This window comes from Trachemys scripta, chromosome 5 (genome assembly GCF_013100865.1).
Source record: "Trachemys scripta elegans isolate TJP31775 chromosome 5, CAS_Tse_1.0, whole genome shotgun sequence".
Classification (NCBI taxonomy): Eukaryota; Metazoa; Chordata; order Testudines; family Emydidae; genus Trachemys; species Trachemys scripta.
This window is the reverse complement of record NC_048302.1, coordinates 109,902,299-109,919,503: the sequence shown is the minus strand read 5'-3', so window position 1 is coordinate 109,919,503 and position 17,205 is coordinate 109,902,299. Positions and strand designations below refer to the sequence as shown.

Genomic DNA, 17,205 nt, shown 5'->3' with positions numbered 1-17,205 from the left:
TTTCTATGTATAAGCTTTTGATTGTAAAGCTTAGATAAGCCCACTCTGAAGTGTCTATCTTTACCTAATATAAATGTAATTTAGGTAATTTGTTACAGCTATAAATGTAAGAACTAATCCCTGTGTTCCTTATAGTACCTATTTCTCCCATAAATACGAGCTCTCAGCTAACTAGACAGTAACCTAGACATGTCCGATTCCGGTACAGTGGCAGATACATCTATTATGTGTTACAATGTCACTTGGCTCTGAAAGAGTTAACTTTCTAGCTCCTATTTTCTGCAGTGCTGCATAAACACTGCACATTATTCTTACTGAGCATGCTTCATCTTCCCTGTCTCCACAGTCTTGGGCTGTCAATCAACTGTCAGTTCCTACCACATCAGCACAGTGTGCATCATCAGGCTGTCAGCGCAGCAGCTGATGAGACTCTGCTAAGGGCTGTCAATCAAACTTGTTTCTCTTATCTGTTCTGGAAATATTTTGTCTCAGAGAAACAAAGAACCTGGGCAACAATGGATCAGAGTCTAGTATTTACTCTTTTACAAGGATACAAGGCTCTTAACAGGAAACGCACATGTTTTATCCACAACCAGGAAAAAAATCTGTTTTATTAGGCTAAGTTGCAAATTTTCTTGTCTTGCATAAATCCTATTGTGGTCTTGACCCAGTAAACAGGGCGTAATAAATTAAACCAAATTCAATTTTGATTACATTGTAAAATGTATTTCACAGGTTTCCTTGTTCAATGACTTTGTTCAGTGAAATTCAGCAAACACTGTGCAGTGCTTTCAGTTTAAAATTAAGTAACATCTCTTTGACTGGTATAAGGGGGCTTTTCCTCTCCTTCAGGCACTAGAATGTGGGGTCTTACTGTGTCTATCTCCAGCCTAAAGGCCAGTCTACAGAATACACTTAGGAGTCCTACACACCTTTATTACATAACAATGTACATTAATTTTGTATGGCATTTGTCCTGAAACTGAATTGCAAGATGTTACACATAGTTCAACAACATATGGATATAGTTCATAATAATTAATAGCAGAGGGATAGGGGTATATGCAAGGGAGAAAATATACATTTCCAAATGAGGTTTGAAAGACTATGGTAATCTCCCTGGAATCCTGTACCAGGAGCTAAAGAGGCTAAGGGCTGGTCTACACTGGAGGGGGGGGAGGGGGATCAATCTAAGATATGCAACTTCAGCTACATGAATAGCGTAGCTGAAGTATCTTAGATCGATTTACCTTGGGTCCTCACGGCGCGGGATCGATGGCCACGGCTCCCCCGTCGACTCCGCTACCGCCTCTCGCTCGGGTGGAGTTCCGGAGTCGACAGGGAGCACATTTGGGGATCGATTTATCACGTCTAGACGAGACGCGATAAATCGATCCCCGATAGATCGATTACTACCCGCCGATCCGAAGGGTAGTGAAGACGTACCCTAAGGCTCTTGCTCCTACAATGATAAGAATATGAGAAGGGACAGAAGAAACCAGGTCTGACTGATAGGTTGTGTTACAGGTTGAGCTGGGCCTTTAAGAGGAGCTCAACTCCCAGCTCTGAGCCAAGTCTGGTTTTCCTCACAGATCAAGGGAATTCTGGAACTTGTGGTCCAGACCATTAGAGCGATAGGCCTGGAGAGAGGCAGTGTTATCTTGGCAAGCAACTTTTCTCAGTGTAGAGAGGAATGTTGCCAACTGTAGTGATTTAATTGTGAGTCTCACCAAATTTGGTGTTTTTCTTAAAACCTCAGTCTCCTGGAGTCATGTGATTAAATGAACAATTTCCATTTTTTTAAAAAGTGAGTTTACAACCCTCACCATTGCCAAGAAAATCTTTAAAACATTTGTGCGAAAAGTTTAAAAATCAGAAGGCAAAAAGAATTTAAAAAAGTATTTTTTTGAAAATCATAATTTTTCAGACAGTCTCATGATTTTGGGGCCTGAGTTATAATTTTTGATTACTTGGGATTGGCAGTACATGAGAGAGAGAGCTGAAGAAAGCTGGTGGAGCCCTCCAGTGAGGAGGTGGATATATTGTCAAAGGAAAACTCAGACAGAGGTAGGTGTCACATTTAGTTCTGAATGTTGTGAGGTCACTAGACATTTTTTATTTCATCTGCCAGCAAATTCCATACTCTTGGTCCAGCTGCTATGATGGTTCTGTCCCCCATGATATGAGCCTCTTGCTATTAGTCAACAGTTCGTTGTTCCCAGGGAATAAAGCTATTGTAGTAGGTCATGGTCCCTGAGAGAAAGAGTGTCTCAGGTAACAAGGACTGATCCTACACATGGCTTTGACATTCAGGAAAGAGACCTTGAACGGAACTCTGTGTTCTGTGGGGAGTCCCTGCAAAGAGTGGTGAATTGTCCTGATGACTTGTATTGCTGGCAAAGTGGACTGCTCTGTTCTAAACTAGCTGGAGCCTTTTCAGGACACGAAGCTTCATTCCTAGATAGAGAGAACTGCAGTAAACTATGAGCCTAGAGAGCCTGTCCATCTCCTCCCATTCCTTCTCATACACTATCTGAGAAGGTCATAACTGGGACAACTCATGCTCCATCCACCCAGGAAGGTTGCTCTTGAACCCAGATAATATTTAGGGAACAGTCACTGGCCTAGCTGTTTGACAGGTCAGGAGACACTTAAAAGAGATTTTACAGAAATAATGAATATAAATAGGGCTAGTACTGAAAACATCAATATTACTTCATGACAGAATTATGCAAATATTTGCTAATGAAAGTAGAGAAATAAAAAAGTACTGAAAAAAACCTCTATATGATCAACTTTAATCATATTGTTAAGGAGCATCATAACAAAAACTACAATAACAATAGTTTGTTCAGAGGTCACCAATTTTTTTTAAAATCATGCATACTGGACAGGTTTGAAGTGTACTCACAGTAATTTGATCTTTCAATCACATTTATCAACAGCAATGCTGAGAATTACAGCCCTGGCCCGCACTGAGCTACCCACACTTATAGATAGCACAACCATTATCAAGCGTTTGTGACAACCAGAATATTTTACCCTGTGACAAATTATTTCATATGTGGTACTGTTTTCCAGAAACACAACTCCCTCTGATCTAACTGGACATTAATTGCTTTTTGGCTGATGTATCTGTGTCTTCTCGACTGATAACACGACTAGGAAATCTGATATCTGACAAGTTGACTCAACCTAATCAGGACAGATCAGCTGTTACCAATGTTGCTACAGGCTGTAATTTCAGGACCTTTACAGAGTTATCACTCGCTTTGAAAGGCAAGAAACTGTAATTCTGTCAACACTAATCCCAAAATGTGTGTTCAACGTGACTGCTATATTTTTTCTTTAGAAAAGGTAACACTTGTCAAATAAATACCTGAGATAATTGATAAAATGAATTAGAAGTATGTGAGTGATACACTGACAATCAGTCAATCTCAAGAAAAATAAGAACCTTGCAAGATTCAGAACATTAAGCACAGAGCACAAGCTGTCACAGAGAAGCCGGGGTCACTCAGAATGGATTGAAACAATTTGCAATGCAGTTTTTCAATGTTTATGTATCTCTGTGTTGCCTGGTGCTAGAGTAGAGTGAATAATTCACTGGAAACAATTTGTTCGATTACTTTTAGCCCTTTCTCCTGCTCATGGAACATGGGCAAATGGATCATAGTATTGTCAGATGTGTTTGTTACTCAAATTTATTCATGGATTGATTGACCATATTCTAAATTTCAGCATCGTTGCTTAGTTGTGATTGGTCAGTTAACATCCAATGGCAGATCTTCAGCTGGTATAGATCAGAATAGCTCTGTGATGTTGATTGGGTGGTGCCAATTTACACTAGGCAAGGATCTGTTTCTTGGTATTTGTTCTGAGCTCTGAGTGAATGTGGAAGCTCTTCCATCAGGAATACTGCAATTTCCCACAAAATTCCCTTTCTGTGAATATTTTTGCCAACAAAACTGCATCATTTGAAAGTTAATGGAAAGTGAACATATAAAAAGTGCAAACACAGCCAAAGTCAAATTTAAAAATTCCAGTGAATATTAGCAGAATGTTTCGTATTATTTGCCCAGGTCAGCTTGCATCTCACATACTTATATTCCAAGTATAGAAGTACACAGAAATTTCAAAACTTAAATTTCTTTCTTTGAGAAAGCCAACCGGTGCATTTTGTTTATGGAACTTGATGGTAGCTTCACGTGTTGTAGCAAGCATTCCACTATCACCAGCTCTTAGTTCTGTATTGCTTTTATAGAATAAATGCACAGAAACTAAGGCATAAAATCATAACAATAAATTTGTCTCTTACTGTATCGCTTTGGTCCATCTTCCAAACAAAATGAAAGGGTTAAGGTTGCATCATCTTCAAAAAACTCAGTTGCAAAGGCATCCCACCAGAGGTTGTCACTATCCTAGGAAGAGAAAGATTATTCATTTAACATATGGCAAAAAGAAAAGAATCTCTTTTAAAAGAAGAAATTCAAAGGACCCCATTCTTGGTTTGGGATCTGTCTGTGTGGAAGGGTGGATGTCCATGCGGTCATATTTCAAATTAATTTACTCATATAAGGGTTTGGTTCTGATTTAAGGAAACAGATAACATATTATTAATAAATTATAATTTATTTTTTGTATTACAAGATCTTCCATTAAGCTAGGCACTGTTCAAACATATAAAATAACATAGTGTTGTCCATACAAATGAATATTTATACACATTTTGTTAAATCTTAAAAAAATTTTAGAAATCATTTGATACTTAATATACTGTAATATTTTTTTTCTTTTAATGTGCTACCTATATGGTACGATTGGTCTTGAGGGTGAGAAGGAACCTTACTTTATTCTGTAATCCTATGTAATGTGATCATTATTAGCATGCACCTACATACAAGTTATTTTGAAACTAAATATAATAGCTATTGGACTTAGATGCATTTATTATAACTATGACAGTCCTGTAGGTTAATTAAATATCAGCTAGTTATTTAAATGCACTTGCTGAGAGAATTCTTTACTTTTCAATAGGACACAGAAGATGAAACCAGCATTTAAAGCCCCCCGCCTGCTTTCTGAAACATTCACTGCTCTACATTAATAGACTATAATAATTATTAACAAAAGGTAAAATATACAGCATATTACAAATAAAATACTAATGCTGGGTTGATGATCTTGGAAATTGAACCAAAATTTTTCAAATGTGGGTGCTTAAATTTGAGCATTCAAATCTATAGTTAGGCACCTAAATAATTATTCTGATTTTCAAAGGTACTCAGTACCCACAGTTCTTCATGAAGTCAATGGGAACTTGAAAATCAAGCGCTTTATTTAGGTGGCTGCTGTTCAGTTTAGTAAAGAGATGATTAAGGGGGAATGTAAAAGAGACCTATAAAATCATGAATGGTGTGGGAAAAGTCAATAGAGAAGTGTTATTTACCTTTTTCCACAATACAAAAACCAGGGGGTCACCTGATTAAATTGATAGGCAGCTGGTAATATTTTTTCACAAAATGTACAATTACCCTAAGGAACTCATTGCTGTAGAATGGTGTGATGGCCAAAAGTATGAGTGGGTTTTTAAAAAGAACTAGATAAGTACACAGAGGACAGGTCTATCTATTGTTATTAGCCAAGATGGTCAGGGATGCAACCCCATGCTGGGGGGGACCCTACATCTCTGATTGCCAGAAGCTGGGAGGGGAAGACAGCCTATATCTATGCACTCTCCTTGAAGCTCTGGTACCAGTCACTGTTGGAGACAGATACAGGCTAGACAGACCATTGGTCTGACTCAGTATGGTAGTTCTTATGTTCAGTCTCCATTCATCTTGGCTTCTGTGCTGAAAATATACATCAAGGATTCCAATCAACATTTATTTTTTACAACATACCTGTATCCTTGCCTAAACCCATCCACACATTGACACACACCAGCATAAATGATGCACATGCTCTTAATGTTCTGAGGACAACAAGAGTAGGGAAAGAAAACTATTTGTGGTTTAACAAACACAAATGAAAGAAAATCTAGTTAGGCAGCTCGTTCCAAAACGTGGAGGACATATCTGCAACATGGATGGATATACCAAGGCACTGAGATTTAAATGACCTGCTGAAGCTCACAACGTGACTCAGTGGCAAACCTGGGAATATAAATCAGGAATCCCATGTATTGTAACCACTCTACAACAATCATACCAGCAGTCTACCCAATGGGTGACTAGATGCAATTTGGTGAGCTATAGGCAGACACAGTGGTGCAAGCTTAATTAATTTTTTATTGGTACACTGCACCAGCTAAAGGGGAGGGACACATGACCTCCCCACGTGACCCCCCCCATGTGACTCATCATGTGACTCCACCCCACCCTGCCCCCAGCCTGGGGTCCCGCACTGTCCCCTCTCCCTCTCCCATGATCTATTTCATGTTGCCTGGGGGGGGACTCTGTCCTCCTCCCATTGCGCCGGAGACTTCTGAACTGCAGGGCTCTCCGGAACCGCAGTGGTGAAAGGAGCAGGGAACCACAGCAGCAAAAGGAGCAAAACGCGGGGCCGCTGGGCGGCCCCATGCCAGCAGTTCCTCTGGTGCAGCTGTACCGCCCACAACTCTGTCCTCCGGCGGGGCTGCTGTACAGACCCCAGACAGAATTCAGGAGACGCAGCTGCATGAAAGGGCTGGGAGCGGAGCTGGGGGCGGTACAGCTGCACTGGAGGAGCTGCCGGTGTGGGTTCGCCCAGCAGCTCCACATTCTGCTCCTCCTGTCTCTTTCCGGTACGGCATATCGGCTATAAATACCTCACTGGTACGGTGTACCATACCATACCGCCCTATATGCGCCACCAGGCAGACCTCATATATCCTCAAAAATATGTATCACAGGCAGCAAGCACTTATCACCTTGATCTAAGTAAACAAATAAAACTTGGGATAAAATGCTAATATAAGTAAAATATGCATATATCATATCAATTATATATACACAAACTGATAAATAACTACATGGTCTTTTTAGACACTCCTCCTCCTGCCTGTCTTTTCTTAAGAACCATGTTATAGGCTTGCTCTCAATTGCGTTTCAACAGCTCCTTTTTGTTGACATTTAATAAAGTAATAAGAGCACTTCATAACATTCGAGTTGTTGTTATGATAATACAAGAGCTTTCTTGGCTGGCTGACAGCCTTCATTATTCACTGTTCCTCATCAATGCTTATTCCTGCTTTTAGCAGCGTCACCAACAGGAGGCAGTGTGATCAGGAACAGAGCCGTTTGGGAGGGCCTGAGAAATAATTCAGTCATGCGCTCAAAAAAGATGAAACAAGATTTTAAAATAAATAAATACTGACCCCACTTTTCAAAAGTCTATTGTCAGTGAGAGATTCCTGCTCTCTCCTGCGTGGCTGTGTAACTTATGGGAGTGTGCACATGCACACACCGTTGTATTTATTAGCTGAGGCGCGACGGTGACAAGCACGGAATAGATAGATAGATATTCCATAACAGCACAGCACATGGGCTTCCAACAGCTCCCCTCTGTATTCTGAGCACTAATGCTTCCCTCATGGCAATCTGGTGGGTTGCTATCATAAGTACATATAATAGTTTATTGCCCAGCCAATAATTATGGGCTACCACTTTCAATCGCTTGCCACCCCATTCTACTGAATTCTTTTGCACATGTTTCTTGTACCTGAGAAGGGGATGGAGGGTTAAGGAAAGTCACATATCACATTTACAGTTCTGCAGTGGAAAAGCTCCTGTTAGTTCTGTATTTTAGTATGATCACAGCTACTAATGAAAATCCAACAATGAGAGAGGCGAAAGGGAAGCATCACACAATTGTAATGCACACATAAAACAAAGCGAAGAGTATAGGAAAAAGAGCAGAGCTTCAGTTCAAACCGCACATACTTTCATTCCCTCTCATTTCCACTAATTCTAAAGGCTAGGAAAGTGTAGCAACTACATTATTGTAGATTGTCTCTAAGGATAAATAAAAACATCCAGCTTCTATTGCAGTTTGAACACTGTCCAAAGTCTTTTTCTGGTGTTTTTTGCATACTTAAATTCAGGAAGAAAAAAAACCAACCACCCAGTGGAATGTACACATTGTGCATAAAGAATTAGATACACTTTCCTAATTAATCCTCTTGTCCAACCTCCTCACAAGGGGGTCCATCCGCACTCATAGTCAAATGGTGAACAAAACCAAGGGAGATATCCCCAGTCAAATTGCAGAAAATGGATGTAATTATTATGAAAAAAATGGAAGAAAAATCCCTTTCCCCACAAAAAAAGAAGGATGTTGAAGTCAAGGCTGCCCCCAGGCATCTTTAACTTATGCGCTGACAGGTTACGTGGGATTTTGCCAGAGTAATTATTTTTCTATTCAACAATAATGAGAAATTACCATGGCAACCTCCCTTTCACATAGTGCACTCACACACTAGAAAACTGAAATAATGGACCAAATGTAACAAAAAAATTAATACTTGGAAAACTATTTTCATTAAAATAAACTTAAAGAATAGGTCAAAGGGGATGAAAGGACAAACGGAAACCAATATTTAGGTCAGTGAAAGAAACAACTTCTCTAGAAGCAAAATGTTACCTAGAAGCAAAATGTGCCTCAGTCACGACTGTCACTGTTCCTTCTTATCACCTCCACCCTATTGTTAATTGCATTTTGAAGTGTGGTTCAATTCTGAACAGTGTTCATGAATTGTGGGGCTCCACTTTTATTTTCTCTCACTGATTTCCATGTCAAGTGGGCTCAGTTTTAAAGATTTTTTTTTTCCGACAGTCCTACAAATTCACTCTGAGATCTGGAAGTCAAGCAGGATTCTTTTCTCCTTACATACCTGCATCCATAGTAGTCTGCAGACCAAACAATGCCTTCCCTCTTGCCTGCAATGGGGACTGCTGGACAGGGGAGCTGACTCTGCAGTTGGAACTTAAGGCCAAATTTCCCCTCTCCAGTGAGGTGAAATATCTACAATTTTATCCTGTGGTTTTCTCCTAGTTCTTCTATTGGATGGAAGTGGGGTTTGCTCCCTACTCCCACTCTGAAACAGGGAATCTAAAGCCCAAATGTCACAGGAGGTACATGGTCCTTTGCCACCGCACAGCTCCCTACCAAGCTGTTGCTCTTCCCTTCCTCCTGTAAGTGTGGCCCCAGTAGAGCTGTGCTGACATGTTTCTACTGTGGAGATTGTTGGGATTCCCTCCAGACCTACAGGGTTCAGCACCTGCAATTCCCCACTTAAATAAGAGAGTTCCACAGCACAGAGGACAGGTCTGTGACAAAGTCATTACAACCTCAGGCTGTATCACCTTTACTAATTATTCCTCTCTCCAAGTGTGAGTTTCAGGAGAAGGAATGACATGCACCCCCAGTCCTCCTCCCTACTCTCAGATTACCAGTCTGGCAGAGAATCTTCTGCAGGTCCAGGACATGGGTGTGGGGAAATAGTGGCCTAAAGATGGCTGCCTCCATTTGACCAAAAAGTGGGGAGACATGTATAGAGGATCCCCACTGCCTATGAATCTCTGGGGAACAAGCTGGCCCTTAGTTAAAAAAAAATCTGTTGATGACGCAGCTGAATCCTGTTCATTTCTCAGTTGTCTGTGCATGTATCAGAGGTGTACAAGGTATTGTAAAACAGCGGTTACTGGAGCTAGTAAATGTGACTCTGAATGCTCACAGGAAGAACATCTCTTGTGAAAAGGGACCATTTTTACATAGTCATTTTCAGAGAAGAACTGCATTGTAAATACCAACCTATGTGCTCAGCACTGTATGAGCCCTGGGGAGTTTAAAATTTAGTTATGGCCCTGCAATAATTCTTTATTGACCCTTATTATTTTCAATACTATGTAAATCCTCACTCCTTTTGGCAACATGTACCCTTCTCACTTCCTTTCAAGTTAACTCTGCACAAGGAAACGATTGTCTCTTAAGGGAAAGAATTCCCCTCTCCCCCAAACACACACACAAAAGCTATAGCTGAAGTTTCTAAGTGCAATACAACAGAACATTTGACTTTAAATACATCTGTAAAAATTGACAAACTTTAAAAATTATGAAAGTCAGAAGATAAGATTTGCAAAAAACTCTGACACCAATTTTATACCCAATTTACACATGCAGACCATGAAACATAAAATTTCTCATTGACTAATAACCCAACTCTGCCCTTGGATTTGCCCCAACTTTAACTCTGCCTACAATATTTAAGGGCCTGCTACAACTTCCACCAAAGTCAGTAGCAGTCTCGCTTTTTACTTAATTGGAAATTAGATCAGACTCATATATGTTTTTTAATACTACAAATGTTGATAATTGATATATTTATCTATATCTACCTATATCTATCTATATCTATATATTCTGTAATGGATAATATTTTTACAATGTGGTATAAATTGTGTTGTTGTCTGTCTTTGTTACTATTGGTACATCTGAGACAGAATATTGATATTTGAATTATTTGATTTTGTTTGTGTACAGTTGTAAGAAAAGCCAAACTTGTATGAATAAGAGTAAGAACATAAGAACTGCCAAACTGTGTCACACCAATGATCCATCTAGCCTAACATCCTGTCTCCAACAGTGGTAAGTACCAGATCTTCAGGGGTGTGTGTACAGAACAAGGTGATTTTAGAGAGAGCCACCCCTGTCTAGACACAGTATTGAAGGTGTAGGTGCAACATGGATTTACATAGTGACATGATATTTTCTATCCCTTTCCTAATAGTTCCTCACATTTTGTCAGCCTTTTTGACCACTGCTGCCCACTGACCTGAAGTTTTCAGACAACTATCCACAATGACTCCAAGATCTTTCTTGAGTGGTAACAGCAAATTTAGAGCCCATTCATTATATGTATAGTTGGGATTATTTTTTTCAATGTCCATTATTTTGTACTTATCAGTGTTGAAATTCATCTACCATTTTGTCACCCAGTCAATCAGTTTTATGACATCCCCTGTAACTTAAATATCATGAATAATTTTGTATGATCTGCAAACTGTGTCACTGTTCATTCCCTTTTTCAGATAATTAATGAACATGTTAACAGCACAAGTCCTAGTACAGATCCTAGGGTGACCCCAATGGTTATCACTCTCCATTATGAAAACTGCCCATTTATTCCTACCCTATGTTTTTACCAGCTATTGATCCATGAAGACCTTCCCTGTTATCCCATAACTACCTAGTTTCCTTAAGATCCTTAGATATTAGAATGTTTATGTAAAGTTCTGAGAGAAACCTAAATGATTAATGCATACAATTCAGTTAAACTTCGTATTTGCATTTTGATATAGGGCAGAGTTAAGGTCATTTGGCTGTTGTACATTGTGAATTTTTCCATTTAAATGAAATCTCTGGGTGAATTGTATGTTAAGTAGTTGGCAAATATCCAATCTACTATGACAAAGACTGTTAGTAACCTTTTTATGCCCAAACCAAAGTTTTAATAAGCTATATTATGCAAAAGAGTTTATACATATATACCTATATTTGAACTTTGGAGTTAATGGAGTATTCCATTTTAAAGTTTTAAGTGGTTAAAGAATCCTGAGAACATTCTGTTTTACATTGCAAAAAGTGCTCATCTTTCCACATTTGAAAAGTTTTTATCCTACATTTATAAAAATATTTCAAAAGTCTCCTTTATCACAATTATTTTCATAGCAATAGCACCTTTCTATGAAAAGTCAGGGTGGAGTTTGTCAAAATATGGCTTATAGTCTACATCTATGGAACAAGTATCATAGGGGTAGATGTGTTTGTTGCTTTTTACAGATCCAGACTAAGAGTCCTGTGGCACTTTATAGACTAACAGACGTATTGAAGCATAAGCTTTTATGGGTGAATACCCACTTCGTCAGACACAAGTGGGTATTCACCCACGAAAGCTTATGCTCTAATACGTCTGTTAATCTATAAGGTGCCACAGGACTCTTTGTTGCATCTATGGAACAGTCACCAGTGCCTCTATAAATACTATATTATTTGTTTGGTGCCAACAATTTGGTTGGTATTTCACAGCATGCAAAATAAGAGTCAGTCTGTGCCCAGAAGCGTTTCCAATGCATGATTCTTTCTTTTGCCCTGAACAAAGATATGTGTGAGAGTCATGATAACATTCCCTGCCTACCCTCCATTCCCTTCTTTCCCCATAATCCCCTTCTCTGCCCCACTCAGAGATGGGCACATAAGGCAAAAGTCACTTCAAAAAGAAAATCTCATATGCTTCTCTTTGGCAAGAGTTCACATGTACGATGATGTTGGACCTTTTCTTCCTCTTAGGGCCCTTTTAGGTAAAGCACACACAAATTTAATCCTACTACCATTTCTCCAAGGTTTCTGCACCTCTTAAATGACCTTCTTTATCTGAAATAATGTAGCAATCAAAGGTATATCTGACGGTGAGATACAACCTCTTCTTCCATTCAGAACAATGGTCCTAACAATACCTGGTAACTTTGCCAGACTAATACTTGGGCCTTTATGTCGTACACCTTTCTCAGATGCAGCCAAATGGAATAATATAAAACATGGTCTGGTAGAAGATGATTCTGCATCAGCTGTTGACCATGATGCATGATGAGACTTGGCAGGGAGAAGAAAATTTGATCATTCCCACATTCTCTCTTCTTCCTTGGATATGATTTGTTAGGTGCAGTACACCAGCCTTCATTGCTACTTTTGCTTTTCAGCCTCTTTTTTTTTTTTTTTTTGGTGTCTTATAGACAGTCTTCAACAATAAGAATACAAAGCTTTATGACTGCCATTTGTTATTTCACACATATGATCATTTTACTTTCATGGCATTGCTTACTTTAGTTCCCTTCCTAGCATGGCTGGATGCCAACTCTGGAACAAGGTGATGTAAAACTGGCACAAAGATTTGAAGACTTGGCATTTGTCATATTCTCCAATTTCTTGCCAACAACCTATTTAGTAGCCAAAGCATATCAGTTTCTTCAGCTGAGTTAATAATTAATTAAATCACTGTTTACATTCCAATTTGGAACTCATCTTAGTTTCTGGAGTAAAGACGGTCCCAGGTTTTATCTGTATTGTAACTATAGTATATGATTACATCACCAATGCACACACAGATATAATTTCAAAGAGAAAATGCCTTCTAACTCATATGTAAAGAAAAAAAGAGCCTGATTCTTTCTACTCATGATTTGAATCAGAAGTAACGCCACTGAAATATATGGAATTACACCAGTGAGTGAGACCCCTCTCACAAATAATTTCTTCATGGGCTATGAAGAACCAAGAGTCATAGATTTATTGCTCTAACATCATGCCACATTGACATGCAATAAGGGACACCATCATATAATACAATGCATTTCTAAAATAGGCATGCTGTGAAATCAGATATTTATTCTTTGATCCAAAAAAAATCCGGTAGACTGAAAAATAATCCATTAGGGAGGATTTGTAAGAGGCACAGATTGATTAATGTCAATTTCATGGCATGCCCCACTTATGTTTAGGTAGCTAAAGGCTTGTATACATGGGAGAAATTGATCTGCATAACTATAGAGATACCAACATCCCTATTCTTTATTCCAGAATAGAGTATCTACATGGGGAAGCTATACCGGCATAGCAATAACAGTATAATTACTCCGCTACCGGCTACAGCTACATTGGTCAATTTCTCCATGTAGACAAACTCTAAGTATATTTCAAGTAGGACATCTCTTTAGAATGAAGGAGGAAAAACCCATGTATCCTGTAGGTTTGCTAACTTTAGTAGTCAGGAAAAGCAGAAAGAGACAAACTATCTGATTTAGTATAATAACAGAACTGAAAGGAAAAAAAAGCTCTTGTCCAAAACCTATTATTTGCCATTGTTTACATTTCAATGCAGCTTGTGGGCAAAAGAGAAATGAATCCTTAAGTATCCACTCTCTGGGTAACCCATTAGCCACCTATGGTAATTATACCTGGATTGCAATGTTTAATATCATGCTGTAGCTCTTGCAGTAAATAAATAAATAAAACCCTGACAATTTATGAGGTATGTCACTTTACCTGTGGATTTAATCCAAACTCACCATTTATATTCCTCCGTGCGATTTTTCAGCTATGAAGAAGGGTCATGGGTACGAAAGGAAGGAAAAAGGGCAGAGGAAGCTGGGGTCAAAAGGAATCTCCCATTGCCACATGGTATTCTCTAGCAAAATTGCCCAGAATTATTATGGGATGTTTTTTGTCCTTTTTTTGAAGTATCTGGTATAGGTCACCTTTGGGGATAGCTCAACCATTAGACTCCATAGTAATTTCTGGATTCCCGGGGAGCGGACAGACAGACAGGTCAGTAAGGAGCTAAAATTATTATCATTTTGCAGCTGTTAATAGAGCTAGATCTTTCCATCTTTCATATAGCATCCATTTGGCCTGGCCACACTCTACTTGGTATATATGGCATTTGATAAATCTATATTCTTCAAAGTTGTTTGAAACTTTAAGGAAGTTGGCCCTCTTTATAGCAGACTAAAGGAGGCCTCTGCCTGCCTGACAGCAGTATAGAATTTCTTTAATAGCACTCTTCACCCATGACTATTGCAGATAAATCATAGACTTGGGTTTGTGCTTAGCCCCAATGAATTGTGGTTACATTCCTGCGCTCTGCACTAGAATATGCAATAGCCTTAGCCTTTGAGAATGGTTTATAGAAATGGAATACAATATTAAGTGTATGTGCGTTATCTTGTCTATTATCCTCACTGGTATGGAGTTCTCTTATTTTATTCTGATATGTTGACCCAGTTTCTTTTTTACCTTGTTTACTTGCATCTACCTTAGTAAATGGAAACTACCTACTCCATCTATCTCACTGAACAGACAGTACCTACTCTCACCATCGGTGAGTATAAGCTACCTAATATCATCTGTCACAGTGGAGCAGAAAAAACCTATGCCCATCAACTTCAGTAAACAGAAACTACCTGGTCCATCAATGTCAGTGAACAGAGTGAATCAATATTCTCAAATTCAGTGATCACAAAAACCACTCATCTATAGCATTATAGCTGGGTTTACAGAAACTAAATTACTACTACTGACAACATTTAAATACTGCATGCTGGAGAACCAGCAGAGTTAGTCTTTGTGAACCTCGCTTTGTGAACCTTACTGGATTCTCACCAGCAACATTATTTATTGATATAATCCCAACAGAGCAAGAGGTACTTTGCAGACATGTGTGAAGATAAGATCCCTGTCCCAGAGACCTTATCATGTAAACAGCATGTTTGTCAGAAAACGGCTACGTCTTGAAAAGTAAGAAACAGCTTTTTCATTTGAGGCCAAGAGTTTAGTGGAATTTAAAACAGGATTAGATTTCATGTAGATAATGAGAATATGCATAACTACATTAGACAGGATAAAAATTATGAGGAATATAAACCCTCCATTTTCAGAGTATGAGCCAAGAGCTAACTTTAGAGTTAGGAAAAAACTGTCCCTATGTGCAGGTTATTCTATAATTGCCCACTACAGGATTTCTTGCGTCTCCCTCTAAAGCAACTGTATTAGCCAAAGTATAAAACAGGATACTGGACTGGACAAACTACTGGTCTGATCCTGTATGGCAAAACCGATGTTCCAGCTTACTGATAGTTATATAATTAGCAAACTACCAGGATTGTAGTGAGCTGAGAAATTTGATAATGAAGAGTTGAGATGATTTTAGACTAAATTAAAGGGATTGAAAAGGCTTTCAGGTGAGGAAACATATAGCAATATGATAGCTGAGTGTTCTTGAGCTGCCAGCCTAAAAGGGCTTGGAGCAAACTTGCATAAGACTCTGATCCAGTAAAGCACTTAAGCACATGCTTAAAGTTAAACACAGGGTTAAGTGCTTTGCTGGACTGGGACCCAAGTGTATATCTGTAGCCTATAAACAATAAAATAATGACCCGTAAATCAAACCAATGAAAGATTATTATTTTACTTCTCATTAAGCGCTGAAATCCATCCCACCAGTCACAGCAAAATACGTATCAAAATCCTAGGCACCTCTTTCTTCCAAAAGGGATTTGTAGTCTTTCTTCCAAAAGAGTGTAGTCGCGCCGCCAGCGCTGCGAGAGAGGTCTCGCAGCGCTGTATGTACTCCACCTCTCCGAGGGGAATAGCTTGCAGCGCTGCAAGCGAGCGTGCAGCGCTGCAGGCACTGATTACACTGGCGCTTTACAGCGCTGTACTCACTGCGCTCAGGGGGGTGTTTTTTCACACGCCTGAGTGCAGCAAGTTGCAGCGCTGTACAGCGCCAGTGTAGCCAAAGCAATTGACCCTAGAGATGGGAAAGACCCATTGCTATCTGTCCCACCCCCCTTACAGGATAGGATTGTTCCCTCTAGCCCAGTGGTTCCCAAACTGGGGTTCGTGAACCCCTGGGGGTTCACGAAATGTTACAGGGGGTTCTCAGGAAAAAAATCCCTAATGGCGGACAGAGCTGTCCCTAGGGACCCTGGGCAGCACAGGGCCAGCAGCCCGGAGTCCCTGGACTTCCAAGAGCTAAGCAAATCAAAGCAAGCCTATCTATCACACTGAGGAGATTTAAACTTCAAGACTCCTTATAAGAAATGGAAAGGGAGGTGGATATTTTTTGCTGTTTTTTAAAATTAAATAGGCGGCTAGTCTTGTTTTTAAAATGATTATGAAGAACAAGTTTAAGCTTTGTTGTAACGTGCATTGTTTGCGTGGACTGCTCAAGACCTGAACGCTTGTATAGGAGGAACTCTTTGAGTTGGCTTCTTAAATACCTTCATGCTGTTTCACATTTGGTATTCCTTGATGAAACATAGGAGCCTTGTCTTACAACAGGCTTATTCAAAGTGATACAAGCTACGAAAGTGAGATCTTGGAAGAGTGTTGCCATTTTCATAATGTAATCAAAATACTGTAATGATAAATAATAATAAATAGTGTGTAATAAGCATGTCATAAAAACAAATTGTGTATTTCCAAGATCACTGCTTTTATAATTTATACTCAGGTAAAGGAGAAAATCCCTGGAAATATTAATTTTAAGAGGGGGTTCGTGAGACTTGACATTTTAGTGAAAGGGGTTCACAGGTTGTTAAAGTCTGGGAACCACTGCTCTAGCCATATGCTAAAGAAGCTTGATCTGCAAAAAGGCAGACAGAGAAAGAG

The 17,205-nt window shown here is 39.3% G+C and overlaps 1 protein-coding gene across 8 annotated transcripts in view; it reads right to left on the bottom strand.

The window, feature by feature from the left end:
* Positions 1 to 17,205, bottom strand: part of LDB2 (LIM domain binding 2) — a 276,567-nt gene that overhangs the window by 157,930 nt on the left and 101,432 nt on the right. For all 8 annotated transcript variants that reach the window (XM_034771078.1, XM_034771074.1, XM_034771076.1 and 5 more), the window contains one exon: positions 4,319 to 4,421. In XM_034771078.1, coding sequence (XP_034626969.1) covers positions 4,319 to 4,421 — 103 coding nt within the window. The remainder of the gene's footprint in view (positions 1 to 4,318; positions 4,422 to 17,205) is intronic.